The following is a 14,553-nucleotide window of genomic DNA, read 5'->3' on the forward strand; positions in this document are numbered from 1 at the left end:
TTTCTCCTCATCTCTTAATGCAAACATCACTGAGCAGGAGGCTCTAGCTCACGGTCCCCCAAAGCCTGCACACTGTGACCATCTCTACCACAATCAATGGGCTTGAGTTGATTCTCATTCCGTTCTGGAAATGTTCTTTCACCCAACGCCACATCCTGTGGACAGCAGCATCCCTCTCATGCTTCCTCCAGTCCTCAAAGCAAGGGCTGTCCAGGTCAGTGAAGGACACCTACTACTTAAACACTCATTCATTCTTCACATTTTCTTCTAGTGGGAGAAGAATCAACACTTCTGATCTCTGATGGGTCTCCAGCATGCAGTGAGCCGGGCTCTCTGCACAAACACCTGTTTTCCCTATCCCTCTGGAGGTGAAGGTTCCTCTCCGGCTTGAGAGGGAGCAGATCTGTGCAGGCAGCCTCGTTCTTTTCTTTTTTTTTAAATTTATTTATTTTATATATATACTGTATTCTGCACCAGATCTCATTACAGATGGTTGTGAGCCACCATGTGGTTGCTGGGAATTGAACTCAGGACCTTCGGAAGAACAGGCAGGGCTCCTAACCTCTTGAGCCATCTCTCCAGCCCGGCAGCCTCGTTCTTGCCCTTAGCAAATGACACTACTTTCCGTGAAACATCTGACTTTAAAACATCACCCTCAAGGGAGGCAGGAAGGAGGAATCCCGGGTTGTCCCACTTACCACAGCGGTGTCCTGACACCATCAACTCCTTCTGAATCGGTGGTGGAGAAACCTCGCCATCTTCCCATCACCGTGGGCCTGCGATCACAGGCCCATAAGGTGGAGTGAGCCTGAGAGCTGACATGTTTTGAGAGTGACTGTGTACTCAGTTTATGGATTTTTATGACTGAAGCCATTAGGGACTTTCAGCTAATCTATCCCTGTAAGCAAAGATATATCAACCGGTATTCAGTTATTATCGTAAGTGAAGTTTCTACTTAGGCCTTCCCTTTCCCTTCCCCTGTCTCCACTCCTTCATGGCCTAGGGAGGATGTAAATGGTGCAGTCACACAGATCTGGGGTTGAGAGCCAGTACTCCCCTTTGATTATTGTGCTCTTACCTTTTCCCTAATGTGCTGTAAATGTCTGCTGGGTGCTACCTAGAAATGTAACTTAGCCTCCTGCCCGGGGCCTCAGTTTCCTTATTTGGGCCTGATAAGGCCTGTCTATCAGAATTGCCATAATTATGTGATTATTCCCAGTGTAAATACCAACTAAACTCTTACTATGATTAGATGCTGACAGTAGCACTCTCTCTGGGACATTAGGGGTGTTTGTCAGACTTGTACTAGACCCTGATGTTGAGATGAGGCAACTTGGCATGCTGGTAGCTATTGGCCCCTGCCAACGAAATGTGTGAACAGCCTTCTACACTACTAGAACAACAGTTCTCCACCCTCCTAATGCTGCCACCCTTCAGTGCAGTTCCTCAGGTTGTGGTGACTCCCAACCATGACATTATTCTTGTTGCTACTTCATAACTGTAATCTTGCTACTGTTCTGAATCATAATGTAAGTATCTGTGTTTTCCGATGATCTTAGGTGACCCCCGTGAAAGGGTCTCTATACCCCAAATGGGTTGCCACCCACAGATTGAGAACTGTCACACTAGAGTAAGGCTAGAAGGTTTTATCCCCACCCCCTCCTGTTCATCACACATGGTACCGCCCGTGGGCATGCATATTGTCTACACAGCTCTCTCTCCTCACTGTGAGGGACAGTCAGGAGGAGCTAGAGGAAGAGAGGAGACCTCTTGAAAAGTAGACTTCTAAAGTCCTTGGCACTTTTTTCTACCTGGCTTGTCATGATCTCAGAGCCGGACTCTTGTCCCCGTCTTAGGACCTCTCCTCGCTTTGGGTTCTTGATTGCTCCTTTGACTCTTCTTTCTCCCCGCCGCTGGGTGGTTGCCTTAGCCTGGAAAAGGCAGTGAGGTGGCCTGGCTCAGTGTCTCACAGACACACCCGTGCTGTGCCTCCTCATTCATCTCCTTTCTCCCCTCTCCTCTCTTCTTCCCTTCTTCTGGGAATACAGTCTCAATCTTGAGGGCTTTTAGGAGCCATACAATTTCCTGTCCTTTCACTTTGCAGGTGACAAAGCAGAGAGCTAGCCAACGTAACTGGGTTGCCTAGAGTCACACCCTTAGCATGCCCTTCCTTCTAATAATGTGAATTATTGATTATTGTTAGAACTTCCTATGATGTCAGTAGAAAATGTGTTTTTAAAGGGATTGCTGGAACCTCATGGCAATTAACTTTGTTCGTGAGGAAAAAGCCCCTACCACTACGACCATTATTTCCTACCTCTATTCAGAGCCAGAAAAAGCTCCATCACTACGACCATTATTTCCTCCCTCTATCCCAAGCCACTGCTAGGATTTCCAAGACATATTTTTCACATCCTTACCACTTATTGTTAAACCCTTCTTTGGACGTGAACATTCTGGAAGATTCCCTTGTGTGTCCCAAAACAGACAAAAGTTGTATCTGTACGGTCAGGTCCAATAGTATTTACATATTTCCTACAGCTGGACGTGGAGACAGTGAGCGGGGCAACCACAAGTGGTCTTAAGTTAGGCAGCATCCTCTCATCTATGTGTGGAGATGTTGGTCCCACAAGGCCAACTTGGTAAGACTGACTAACGTTAACCACGTTCATCCCTGTGACGCGCTTAAGCACCTGATGATGGGAAGATGGAGGGGCACATAAAACAGCTCTTCTTTCCTGGCGGAGAGCCCACCTGTAAACCTGGAGATCTGTCAGTGACATATCTGAGTTGTGATGCTGACTACACGTAAGCCTTAAAAGAAGCTGCGGGATTGCATAACAGCTTTCTCTGCACTGCTCTTCCTGCCAGCTCCAGGGCTTGAGAATTTTCCCCATGTAATCTTAAGGGAGAAAGAATTAAGACAGAATAAAAAGCGGGGTTTTGTCTCGAGCTTGTAGGACATTTGTGCAGGGGTGGATGCGGTTGTGGAAGGGTAGAGGCTCATTAGTCGTGTCAAGAAAAAAATCTTTAATAGCATATATTGTATACTTCCCATCATTCGAAGGGAAGGCGGCTCTGCCTTCTAAGTCTCCTTTATTCTTGCGCCATGCTGGGAACTCATGCTGAAATTCTGCCCTTGGTAACGCTGCCGCTGCTGCTTCTTGCCTTACATTTCCTCACCCAAGTGTAACCGCCGATGTGTGTTGTGTTTGTGTTTTAGTTACTCTTTGTTACTGATTGTGCCCCCTTAATGTTATACTGAACAAGGCTCCTGAGAAGCAAAGGGGGGACCCTGGAGTGTCTTTCCTTTGTGTTCAGATGCCCCGGATTAGGGAGCACTGGCAAGGAAGGGAATAAATGGACCTGTTGTCCTGTAAATACACGCTTTGTCTCTTGGTAATGGATCGCCTTTGCGAACAAGAAATCATTCCAAGTTCAATTTTAATCTTTGCATCAGAGATAGAGATATGGAACTGTTTAGGCTCTTCTCTCAACTTCTTCCCCTCTTTGATTTTTTTCCGAGATAAAACAAATTAATTAATGAGCACTTTTCAGTTGAAGAAATGATTAAGACCCAACTGTGTCTGTGAAATTATAACCTACAATGCACCCGGGACTTGTTAATGCTTTTTTTGGCATGAAGAAAAGAGACATAGGTATCTAATATTAAGTGGTGTTCCACAAAGCGTAAGTTAGCAGTTTGTTTGCCAAATTAATTTTCAAAGACATTTAGGTTACTAGGTTTGACATTTCTAAACGCAAATCTTACATGATTGATGGACTACTGTGGAATAGCTTTGTTCAGAAAAGATAATCTTTGGCAGGCTGCTTCAAAGAATGCTACTCTAAAAAAGATGAAATGATACCCCATTTTACGTTAATTTCCCCGGCACGTCAATGCTTATTTGGAATACCCCTGAGAGGGATGTGGTATTTACTGTAGCACGAGGCTGTGTTCGCTGTATCCAGCAGCTCCCTGGGACTTTTATTTCTAAGCTGTAGAAGAACCTTTCTACACATAAAATCTGCTCTAGCAGAATACAGCAGAGCAAGACAGTATCATTGCAGAGCAAATGTACAGAGATGTGATTCTCTTTACACAGTAGCAATGCTATTCCAAGATGCCAGTTCAGATTCTCTTCACAGAATTGGAAATGGTGTGCTTCTTTTTAAAAATAGATCTGTGCACCCCTCCCCCGACAACGAACTACAGGCAGCTAGCAATCAATGAGAGAGAGAATGAGAATTAGACTTTTCCAGGGATGAGCCCCTAATATGGAGTGGTCAGCCCTAAAATCATATAGTAAAGTGACACCAATCAGATTCAGCAGGTGGTGTTTGTCAATTTATGCATTCACATAAATATGCACGCTTAGCAAAGAAAAGAGAATTTGACAGACAGTAACGGGGATATGGGAGGGATTGAGGGAGAAAAGGCAAGAAGGAAAATAATGTTATATTTTAATTAAAATTAAAAGATAGAATGTGTAATTTTTATTTAGTTCTAAGGTCGCTGTAAAATGGCATAGATAAGAGTTGAAAAATCTCAGCTAACTAAGGGGTTCCACAGGCAAAAAGAAAATGGAGTCAGCTGTGTGTGGTATGTACATATGTGTGTGGCATGCTAGAGGCAGAGGTATGGTATCATCGCACTGTCCTGAGGTCATAGTATGACATATATTCTGACTTTTACAATGGAGCTGGAATGCTAGATCTTCATTGACTATCAGCGTCCTTCACTACCGGCAATGCCGTCACATTTCTTGACTGACTAAAACAACAACAGCAAAAAAAACCCCACATGGAAGATGGCAGGTTTTGACCTCTCTAAAGGAAAAGGAAAAAAGTTCTTTTCAGTTGTTTATACTCTTTGGAATCCATAGTTTCATAATTGTGAGATGACAGCTACAGTGGCCTGTAATGGCCTCGTCAAAGGAAGTGAGTGAGGCTTTTCACAAAAGCTTTGCAAAAGCGTGTGGTGCCAGGATGACATTGGGCGCAGTGGGTACTGGGCACTGCCTTTGTGTAAAATACTGTAACCAGTGAATTCACTGTGGACAAGGCAGAACACAGAAGGCTCTTGTCTTGAATTATTTTCAAGACCATTGCGTTTCATGGAGTTGAACGAAGCTGACTTGCAAAAGAAAAAATAAAAACAACGAAAACTAAGAAGCGTCCTTTCCTTTTTGGCAGGGTGAAGTAGAGAAATAAGTCTCCCCGCTGAACTACTATGAGGCCAGAAGCCTTGCTGCTATGTCTCACACTGCTACACAGCACTGGGGCTGCTTTCCCAGAAGATTCTGAGCCAATCAGTATTTCGCATGGCAACTGTAAGTATCACGTGCTCCCTCGCTTGCTTGCATTGGCTTTTGAGGCTATTTTAGCTTGCGGCCACCTAACAAACCCATAATAAAAAGGAATCCGGGAGGAGGCCCAGGAACTGTAAAGTGTGCTCCTGATAAAGGTAGGTCACAGGGCAACAGTGGCGCAGGCCTTTAATCCCAGCACTTGGGAGGCAGAGGCAGGAGGATCTCTGAGTTCAAGGCCAGCCTGGTCTACAGAGCTAGTTCCAGGACAGCTAGGGCTGTTACACAGAGAAATCCTGTCTTTAAAAAACCCAAACCAAAACAAACCAAAAAAGCAAAGGTAGGTCATTACATACCTGGTCTGATGGATGGAGTTAGGCGGATGGTTTGACTGTTATGAGCGTCATCAAGTGTTTGAATTGTCCCCTGAGTCTCCAGATGGAGTCTCTCCCTACACACAGAGCCATGCTCCAGCCTTCACACCAGCTACAGGGGATAACACTGTTGTCATCTGAGGACCGAGAGTGTCATGTGTTTCCATCTGTAACCTGTATTATTATAAAGCAAGATAGAAAATAACAACAGGTGTTTTGAAATACTTAAGAGAGAAAAAAAAAAGCTTACAAGCTTGCTAGTCTCAGGGAAGGACTGGCTTAACTTTGTTCAGTACCTGTTTTGGTCAGCGGTAGATGCTGACATAATTAAAAGCTTCGGTGGCTCCCTCCGAGAGGAACGTCTTCACTTCTGTTTTAGAAAGAACATCCGATTTCCTATTTTATTGTCTGCCCTCCAAATGACCATTGTATCCCAGTCAAGGTAAAGAGCAGTTTCCCCAAGTATCATTTTCCGTGTATTATCCCAAAACAAACACTGAGTGAAACCTACCGAAAGATGTGCAGGCTATTAAGTAGCTACCCCAGTGCTCAGCCTCCAGCTGGAATTTCTGAGAAAGGAGGTAATTTTATGTGCAAAGATGAGGAGCCAAGACCGGAATATGTTAACAGGGAAAGGACAAAAGGTCAAAGGTCAATGCTGTCCCTCCTTAATAGCCAAGTTCCCCACACTGCGGATTAGGAACCAAATAACCATGTATTTATCTTCATTCGAGATAAGATTTCCGTTTTTGCTGTCCCTCTACAATAGGGACCCCAGTCCTAATAAGCTGTTGACAATCATTAATGGTCACACAATGCCATGATAACAGATGTAGGAGTTACCATAGCAATCCCCATGATGGCCAGGTACATGAAATTAAAGAACCATGGAAGGAAAAGCTTAAGGTAATTGTACCCCTGACTTGTTTGGGAGGAAAATATATGGATGCTCTCTAGTAACACTTACGTGAGAAAGCCCAGATCCCACAAGGTTAGAGTGTAGTCAGTCGTCCAGGCACGAACCTGTGAGTGGTTTCCCTCTCAGACTTACATCCCTGGAACTCACCAGAAAACATGGCCTTTTTGGATGTGACTCATCTTTCTTTCCTCTTCTTGGAGGATTGCCAATGCTCTGGAGACTATAGGTTTAGAAACAGAGAGATGTTGAGATCCAGGTATTTCTAAAGGTCAGATATTATTACACATCACAGGCTCAGCCAAAGAGCACGGGAGGAAGAAATGTGCTCACGGACCCTGCCAGGTCACCCGACTGGCTACGCTCACTTTGAGCCTCTCCTGTCAAAGCCCACTTTTCTGTGAGCTTAGCCAATGGCTGAGCTCCAGAGTGCACTTCCCACAGTTCCTAGAATGCCAACCGACTTAGCAGGGCTGCCCTCAATGGTAGATTATTCCACCCGGGCGCCTGTGGAGACTGTATTTTTCTTCTGGCTCCTGGATGAAGGCTCTCGCCTACAGACCACATTGCCTTTGCGGTGATTGATGGGGAAGGCAGCTTTGAAATACTTTTGTCCGGAGACAAGATCTTTGGCAGCCTGCCTTCCTCAGGCTTAGCACTCCACAGAAGATGAAAAGGAAGCTGGGGGAAGAAAGAGCACCTCCCGTGCAAAGGGTGGACCAGCAAGTTTAACCCTCAGAAACGGTGACACTCAGAAATGCTAAGACTGGGTTTATTATCATCTGGAATTGAAGTGTAACCCGATCGTCCTTAAGGAACACTTTCACAGCGTTTCCTGAGATAGCAGCTTTTCTGGAGATGGGAAATGGTGGCATGGTCTGAATTAAACACGGTTTCATTCTAGGGCCCACCCCCCTCCTCACACCACCCCGTTGATTCTTGGCTTGATCTGAGTTCCCCTCTCTTACCCCATCTTTTTTTCACAGATACAAAACAGTATCCGGTGTTTGTGGGCCACAAGCCAGGACGGAACACCACACAGAGGCACAGGCTGGACATCCAGATGATCATGGTCATGAACAGAACTCTCTACGTCGCTGCTCGGTAAGAGACCATCCTCACGGGCATCTTTGCAGGAACCAAAGGTTCCAGTCCCTACTCACCGGCCATGTATCTTTCAAAGAACCTGAGGTTCCTAATTATTTTATTTAAACTAAAAGCTGCTTGTGTTTGTCAAGTAATCATTCTTTCAAGTGTTTCTCCTGTCTGTTTAACCTTTTGGGGATTTTTTTTTATGTCTGCTTAACCTTCTGTGGGTTTTTGGAGAAATAATTGCATATTTTAGAGCTTACAGCTCAAATAATCCACCGTGTTTCTTGAACATATATGCAAATATTTACCCAAGTACATAGCCGAGAACTCTACCACTTGGTAGTTGTTTGTCAAATCAATTTGGATGTAGCAACATGTATTAAGCAGTGTACAGAGGTGTGTGTCTATATTATGCCTATTTGTATATTTGCACTGAATATTTGCCATTATTTTGACAGACTGGTAGTGGTGACCAGAGAAAATACAATACTGTGTATGGTTCATAAGTGGTTTGTATTTAACAGTCAGTAAGAATAAAAATAATAAGCATTACTTGTCCTTTGGAAAATAATATCAGGACATGCTGATATCCTAAGGCATAAGAATGCCACTCGGATGAGGGCCACATGGATTTGGGCTTTTGTTCGAATCCTGCCCATGGTTCAGCTGCTCCACAGCTTCTCTGGTTTTATGTGCCCTCTGCCAGATGAGATGTGTCTTTAGGAAGCACATAGTGATTCCAACAAGGCGTGGAACTATGAGACGAAACAATTCATAGGAGATGCCCAAGGCCACCAATTCTCACCATTCCAACCAGGTTTGGGGTATGGAACTCATTCAAGGAGGACCACCCCGAATGTTCCTCTGGGCACTTACCTGACTCTAAATAAGTGAATTATTTCATGATGGGGAGAAGACAAATGATGTTTGTATACGGCTGTGAACCCAGGACCAGAGTGGCTAATATAACAACAGTATCAGATTCCTTGGAAGTTTAGATATGGGTGGCAATCTCCGTAATGTAAAGTGAAAAGCCTTGAGTGTGATGGAAATGTCCCAAGCCCAGCACACACTTGGCCACAGGAAGCAACACTGAACACTTAAACAGCAACAACAACCAAGAGAAGCCTTCACAGATGCTATTCATGCTGGTATGTCTGTATAAGTAAAAGACATCGTCGTAACTTCATTAATGTTAATTTGCTGGATCCCAGAAACAGGTTTAAGAGAGAGTAACTGCCTTCCCCACTTTCTGTAGAAGGAGACCAAGATGGGGATTAAGTGGCCCCAGTGAAGGCTACAGTGTTTGAATGGCCACATAGCCACTCTCTCCCTGCCCTGTGCTGCCCACTGGAAAATGAAAGTCTTTGTCGTGAATTAATAACTTATAACTGTTGCCCAAGAGCGGCCTTTGTGGATATTCATTTCAGAACATTCCAGTGAGGGCTCAGCCCCCTCCTCTTTGGAAGCTCGGCAGCTCCTACTTTGGTATCCTTATTAATTTCCTCCATGTTGTAAAGCAAAGTTAGGTTTATATGACAATGTATCAAATGCTGATCCAGACAGTCAAACATCGAACCTGTGAGGACTAGGTCGGCTTGGGTAGCCCCTGTCATGTTTTCTTCACAATGGAGTCACTGGGAACAGAAATGGTTGTAGCAGGCAGCCCTTGTAGCCAGTGATTTAGCATAGGTGTGGGCTGCGGGCCTGGGGCAGCTGTTGCGTTAGAAGCCAGGTGTTGCATCGCAGAAGAAGCATTCATTATTCCAGATCATTAAAACCAAGGCAGTTTCATCTGAACTCTCCATCTTAAGGAATGGGAAAAAGAGGAAACAGAAAGGAGAAAAGAGTGTGCCCCTTCCCAAAGCCACGGAATAGACTTGCCATTCTTGTGTACAGGTTCAAGTGTACAGCACCCTTACATTGGCATCTTGCATAACTCCACACCCAGCCACTTCCCTTCTGTTCGCGCTCTGAAAAATTCCAAAAGGATTGTTGTCGCTGCCTTTAGGGCCTCTCCTTTCAATATCACATTCCCCAACACTACCCTGAGACATCCAGGTTCCTGGGTAGCACATTAGCAGGATTTAAAGTTGAGTCCTTCCCTGAGGCTCAAGCCGTGGCCATACAACTCAGTGATGTTCAATGGGCTGGGAAAGAGGAAGTCCTAGGATTAAGTGAGTTTGCGTTCAAATCACTACATTCAGGTGCAAGAATGTCGTTAGGAGTACTGGGATGCGCAGGGGCATCTGGAAATGCTCCTTTGCCCTGGATTATAGTAGACCATAAAGCACCATTTCTATCCACTGGGGCCATGTGGTCTTTGGGATATTGAAAAAGATTGCCTCTGTCCAGAAGGAGATTTCACTCATGGAATTGTTTTTAAAAGGCTTCCCAGTTCTCCCAGACAATTGGTGTCAGCGATCGAAAGCCAAGTCCCATCCAGAACCCTGGGGACTGATGGGGTTTGGTGGCGAGAACGCCTTCCAATTCTTTCTTATTATTATCCACTTTGTAAATTCTTCTTTCTTTTTAATCTCTAAACTGCTAATTAACATAAACAGGCCATGCCAAAAGGGGGCAATCTGAGAGCTTTCTGAGGAGCTGCCAGTGCATATTAATCAGTGGTTAATTTACAATTCATATATTCAGCTTCTACTTAAGTTTTGAAGGGAAAGGGGATAAGGAAAGGCTTCTCCCAGTCATCTCAAGCCCAATACCAATGTCACAGGCAATTCCAGGCTCATAATGTGGCCAGGCCGCAGCGCCTTCATAAAGTCAAGCAAGTAATAAACGAATGCAATAAACGGCCTCGAAATTAAAGGGCAGAGTGATGCTGGCACCCTACTGAAGCTGGAGAAGCTGCCCAGGCCAGCTGTTGGTAAAGCGGGCTCCTCACTCCCCCCTTCACTACCCCGACACAAACACACGCCTTTTCTCACACACAAGCTCATGCCTGGCTCAGAAGCAGGCAAGGGAATCTGTAAGCTAACACCCCTGCTTTCGCCGTTGATTTCCATGTGAGGAACCGTTTTGATTTTTCTCTGTTGTGTTTTCTCCGAAAGCAAAGTAAATAGACTCGTCAGAAATGGAGTCTATATGTATAGGTGCATATTTGAATGTATACATATACACACGTATCATATATGAGTCTTACAAATAATTGCTTTCTTTTCCTCTCCCCCAGCCAGCCCCTGTTTCTTTCTAACTAATGAGGAGGTTTGAAAGTCTGCACAGGAGCCCTGAGGTCCTGGCTTAAAGCTGTGGATAATTTTCCAGCCCCAGGACTTCCTGCGTTTTAGAAAAAGTCAATGTTATTTCAAGGGAAAATGAGCTGTTTGGATTTACCCCCACCAGCCCCCCACCTCCTCCATTGAGTGTGGTTCTTTTCTTCTCTTTCTTCGGAATTCCAGACAAAAAGACCCTTGTACTCTGCTCACACAGAGGGAGGTTTAAATATAGCCCCACACCTGAGCTGCCGATTCTGTGGCTCCCCTTCCAAGGGGAGATTGGCAGCAAAAAACTGTAAAGACAACCAAACCCCGAACAAAAACAACTGAGCAGAAGCATGAAGTGTCAACCTCAGTTTGAGTACATTTGGTCTTGTGAAAGGAAGGACAGTTCTGGAAATAATTTTACCTTCCTTCCATCTTGTCTTTCAAATTATCAAATGTAGCACATTGAATACCAAGCAACTTGCGCATGGGTTTGAAGATACTGAGAGCCAACATGAACCCAGCTACGCTCCAGCCTCTGGACCAGGTTAATCTCCAGGCCCTCCCGGCAGAGCTCTGTGTGTGTATATATATACACACACACACACACACATATATATACACACACACACACACACACACACACACACACACACACATATATATGTGGCTCTGTAGTTCTGAGATTAGGAGAATAGCTGCCGAAAGCTTTTGTGTATCAACTCGATATGATAAAATCTTAAGGACCAAATGTGGTTCAAGATAATCTCTTACGCTAAATTCTTTCTTTTTTTTCTAGCATGTGGATATCTTGCTTTTGTGACAGGCTTTCTCTGTGTAGCTCTGGCTGTCTTGGAGCTCACTCTGTAGACCAGGCTGGCCCTGAATGCAGAGATCTGCCTGCCTCGGCCTCCTGAGTGCTAGGATTAAAGGCATGCACCACCACAACCTGGTTGATAGCTTTTTTGTTGTTGTTATTTGGTTTTGTTTTAACTAATATAGTCATGGGCTTATCTGCTCCAAACATAATAAATTTATTCCATAGAAAATGTGTTGGTTTAACTCTTGTGTTTGACTTTGTATTAACTTCTCTTTTACAGGGACCATATTTATACTGTTGATATAGACACATCCCACACAGAAGAAATTTATTGTAGCAAAGTAAGTTGTTTTTAAACCCATCTTTCTAAAACGGGAGTCCTTAGGGAATACATACCTTAAATGCAGTGGTTGGGTTGGTAGGGCTGATGCCAGCATACCTTTCGTAAAGCCAGATTTAGAGTTTATTCCACATTTCAAAACAGATAGTTCATCAGTGTGTGGGTAGACATTTGGGGATTTTGTGTAATTTGTAAAATCCTTTATTAAAATATTGCCACGTCTATCCAAGAAAATATCAATTTTCATAAGTAAAACTCTGTCCCCCAAGCATATTAAAAAACTGTCCCAATGTTAGTGCATCCACGCCATGCAGCTTGGATGTTCCTTGGCTGGTTCTGGACTTGAATCATCATCTAGACGTACTTAAAGCCGAACGCAAGCTTTTCTCATGGCTCCGCATGGGGATATTCTAGTTAATAAAACTCTGCAGTACAAGTCGGAGACTCAGCCCCATGAATTTATACGAAGGAGCACAACCTAAATAAATTGCTGTCTGCCCGCAGTGAATGTCCACTTTATGTTTAAGAAAATGATTTCCATATTTTCAGGGAAAGGTCATTTTTTTTGCAAACACTGATTGATGAACTGAACAAAAATGTCAGTGACACATATTTTACCCAGATGAGCACAACTTTGCACGTTTCCTTTGGATATTTTCTATGAAATCCCCGCGCTTCTCCTGTCTCCTCATCTCCCAAAGCGGTCCCTCCTGTCGTTTAATGAACAGATAAGAAGTCAAAATCAAGCAAAAAAAGTTTTTGTGTCTAATATTTGTTGTCTGGTGAATGAATCATGTGTGGAAAGGGTGTAGAAAGCTTTCCATAAATATGTTTAGTCTCTAGTCGCCCCGAGGGAACTTTTACTTCTAAAATCAAATGCAACAACCTCTGGGCTCTAATTGATTTCTTTCTTGATCCCTGCAGAAACTGACATGGAAATCTAGACAGGCTGATGTAGACACGTGCAGGATGAAGGGGAAACATAAGGTAGGCAATTTCCATTTCTCCTGCGGCTGCCACTTCGGGTTACTTGTTTGACGGTTATCTCCAGCCGTAGACTATGATTTGAATGCATCTTGGTATTCCCTTTTCCCCCGTAATTGCTTTTTCCATCAACTTATTGAAAGCTTTAATTTGCAAAAATAGTTTGCTCTTAATGTGATGAAATATTACAACAGCTGCCGGGGCTGCAGCGAGGGCTCCTCCTCGGGCCCGGTAGGGATTACTGACTCAGAGCTGGTCTCCTGAGCCTCCTGAGTGATCTGTCCCAGGAACCCACCTTGCAGGCCAGGGCACACCTCCGGCCTGTGGAAGCACTCCTGTGAAACACAACGGACTCACAGGCTTCTGGGCCTTTGGTCAAAGGATAACATAGAGGTGTCTTTAAGAAACCCTAGAATATCTAGCATTGAAATTACTATGATAAGGGGTCGCTGCATTTAATCCCCCTTTCTTCTGTGAAATGAAAGAAGCATAAGTTACCATTCTCTGCCACGTTTGTATTTACTGTTGAAACACTCATGGACGTCCTCTCTTGGTTGACATCAGCAACAATTTGACCATGTAACTGGGGGGCGGTCTGGCTCTGTATCCTTACACACGCTCCTCTCCATGTGTGAGTGATTTTTCTGTTGTTGGATCACGGTCTGTGGGGATGAATGGGCTTTTGTGCTGCATGGATTCTGTTCAGACCGGTTCGATTCTTGTTTCAGGATGAATGTCACAATTTCATTAAAGTTCTCCTCAAGAAGAATGACGATACCCTGTTCGTCTGTGGAACCAATGCCTTCAACCCTTCCTGCAGAAACTACAAGGTAAATGTTATCTGTTTGTCTGACGGTAAGCTCACTGCCAGGAGGTGATTTCGTAATGTACTGTCACAGTACCTGCAGCCACCGCAGAGGTAACTCAACGCCATACGGGTTTGCTTCGCTTACCCAGCTTGGTGTATCGCTACAAGAGGGTGTTCCTGAGCAGGCTCTGAAGATTCCTGTTTGTTCAGCATTGACTGACACACCTTTAAAGAGCCTCTCAGGTGAAGATGATTTCTAGAAGTCTCTATTGTTCGGGAGACTGCCTGCTTACCACATATAGTGGCACGTGCATTTCCTCTCTTCTGCTCTTTGTCCCTCCCACTCCTGTATTACCTCTGTAAGGACCAAAGCTCACTTAATTGGTAAGGAATTCCTATTGTAAAAGACATTGCCAAAGCATGCTGCTTGAAACCATAGACTCCTGCATTGTAAGATTTTTCAAGAGAGGAATGTAATTCCAATTTGTACCAGCTCACTTGGCCATGGCCTTACTTGCTTTGGCCTGTATACAAGAGGAAAAGGAAAGAAAAAAAAAGAAAGAAAGGATTGGCCTCAAAGACTCAGGAAATCAAGTTGGGGGGGGGTGGTTTACAGTTGAGGAAACTGGGAGCCCCTGAGTTGCTGGAGCAGAAGGGCCAGAGCTCTCGCATCTTGGCTCTGCTGCTGTTAGGTT

General features: G+C 44.4%; 1 protein-coding gene across 6 annotated transcripts in view; it reads left to right on the forward strand.

Annotated features, from left to right (window-relative positions):
* The window catches only part of Sema6a (semaphorin 6A), a 122,529-nt gene that overhangs the window by 58,949 nt on the left and 49,027 nt on the right, over positions 1–14,553 (forward strand). For 5 of the 6 annotated variants that reach the window (XM_041659932.1, XM_041659936.1, XM_041659935.1 and 2 more), the window contains exons 2-6: positions 5,197–5,333; positions 7,586–7,703; positions 12,007–12,067; positions 12,991–13,053; positions 13,779–13,880. In XM_041659932.1, coding sequence (XP_041515866.1) covers positions 5,234–5,333; positions 7,586–7,703; positions 12,007–12,067; positions 12,991–13,053; positions 13,779–13,880 — 444 coding nt within the window. In that variant the 5' untranslated portion in view covers positions 5,197–5,233. Of the gene's footprint in view, positions 1–25; positions 215–5,196; positions 5,334–7,585; positions 7,704–12,006; positions 12,068–12,990; positions 13,054–13,778; positions 13,881–14,553 lie in introns of those variants that run through there. The other variant, XM_041659934.1, reaches the window with a different exon arrangement.

Source organism: Microtus oregoni, unplaced genomic scaffold (genome assembly GCF_018167655.1).
Source record: "Microtus oregoni isolate MIOR12 unplaced genomic scaffold, Mior012 000011F_ref0000422, whole genome shotgun sequence".
NCBI classification, from domain to species: domain Eukaryota; kingdom Metazoa; phylum Chordata; class Mammalia; order Rodentia; family Cricetidae; genus Microtus; species Microtus oregoni.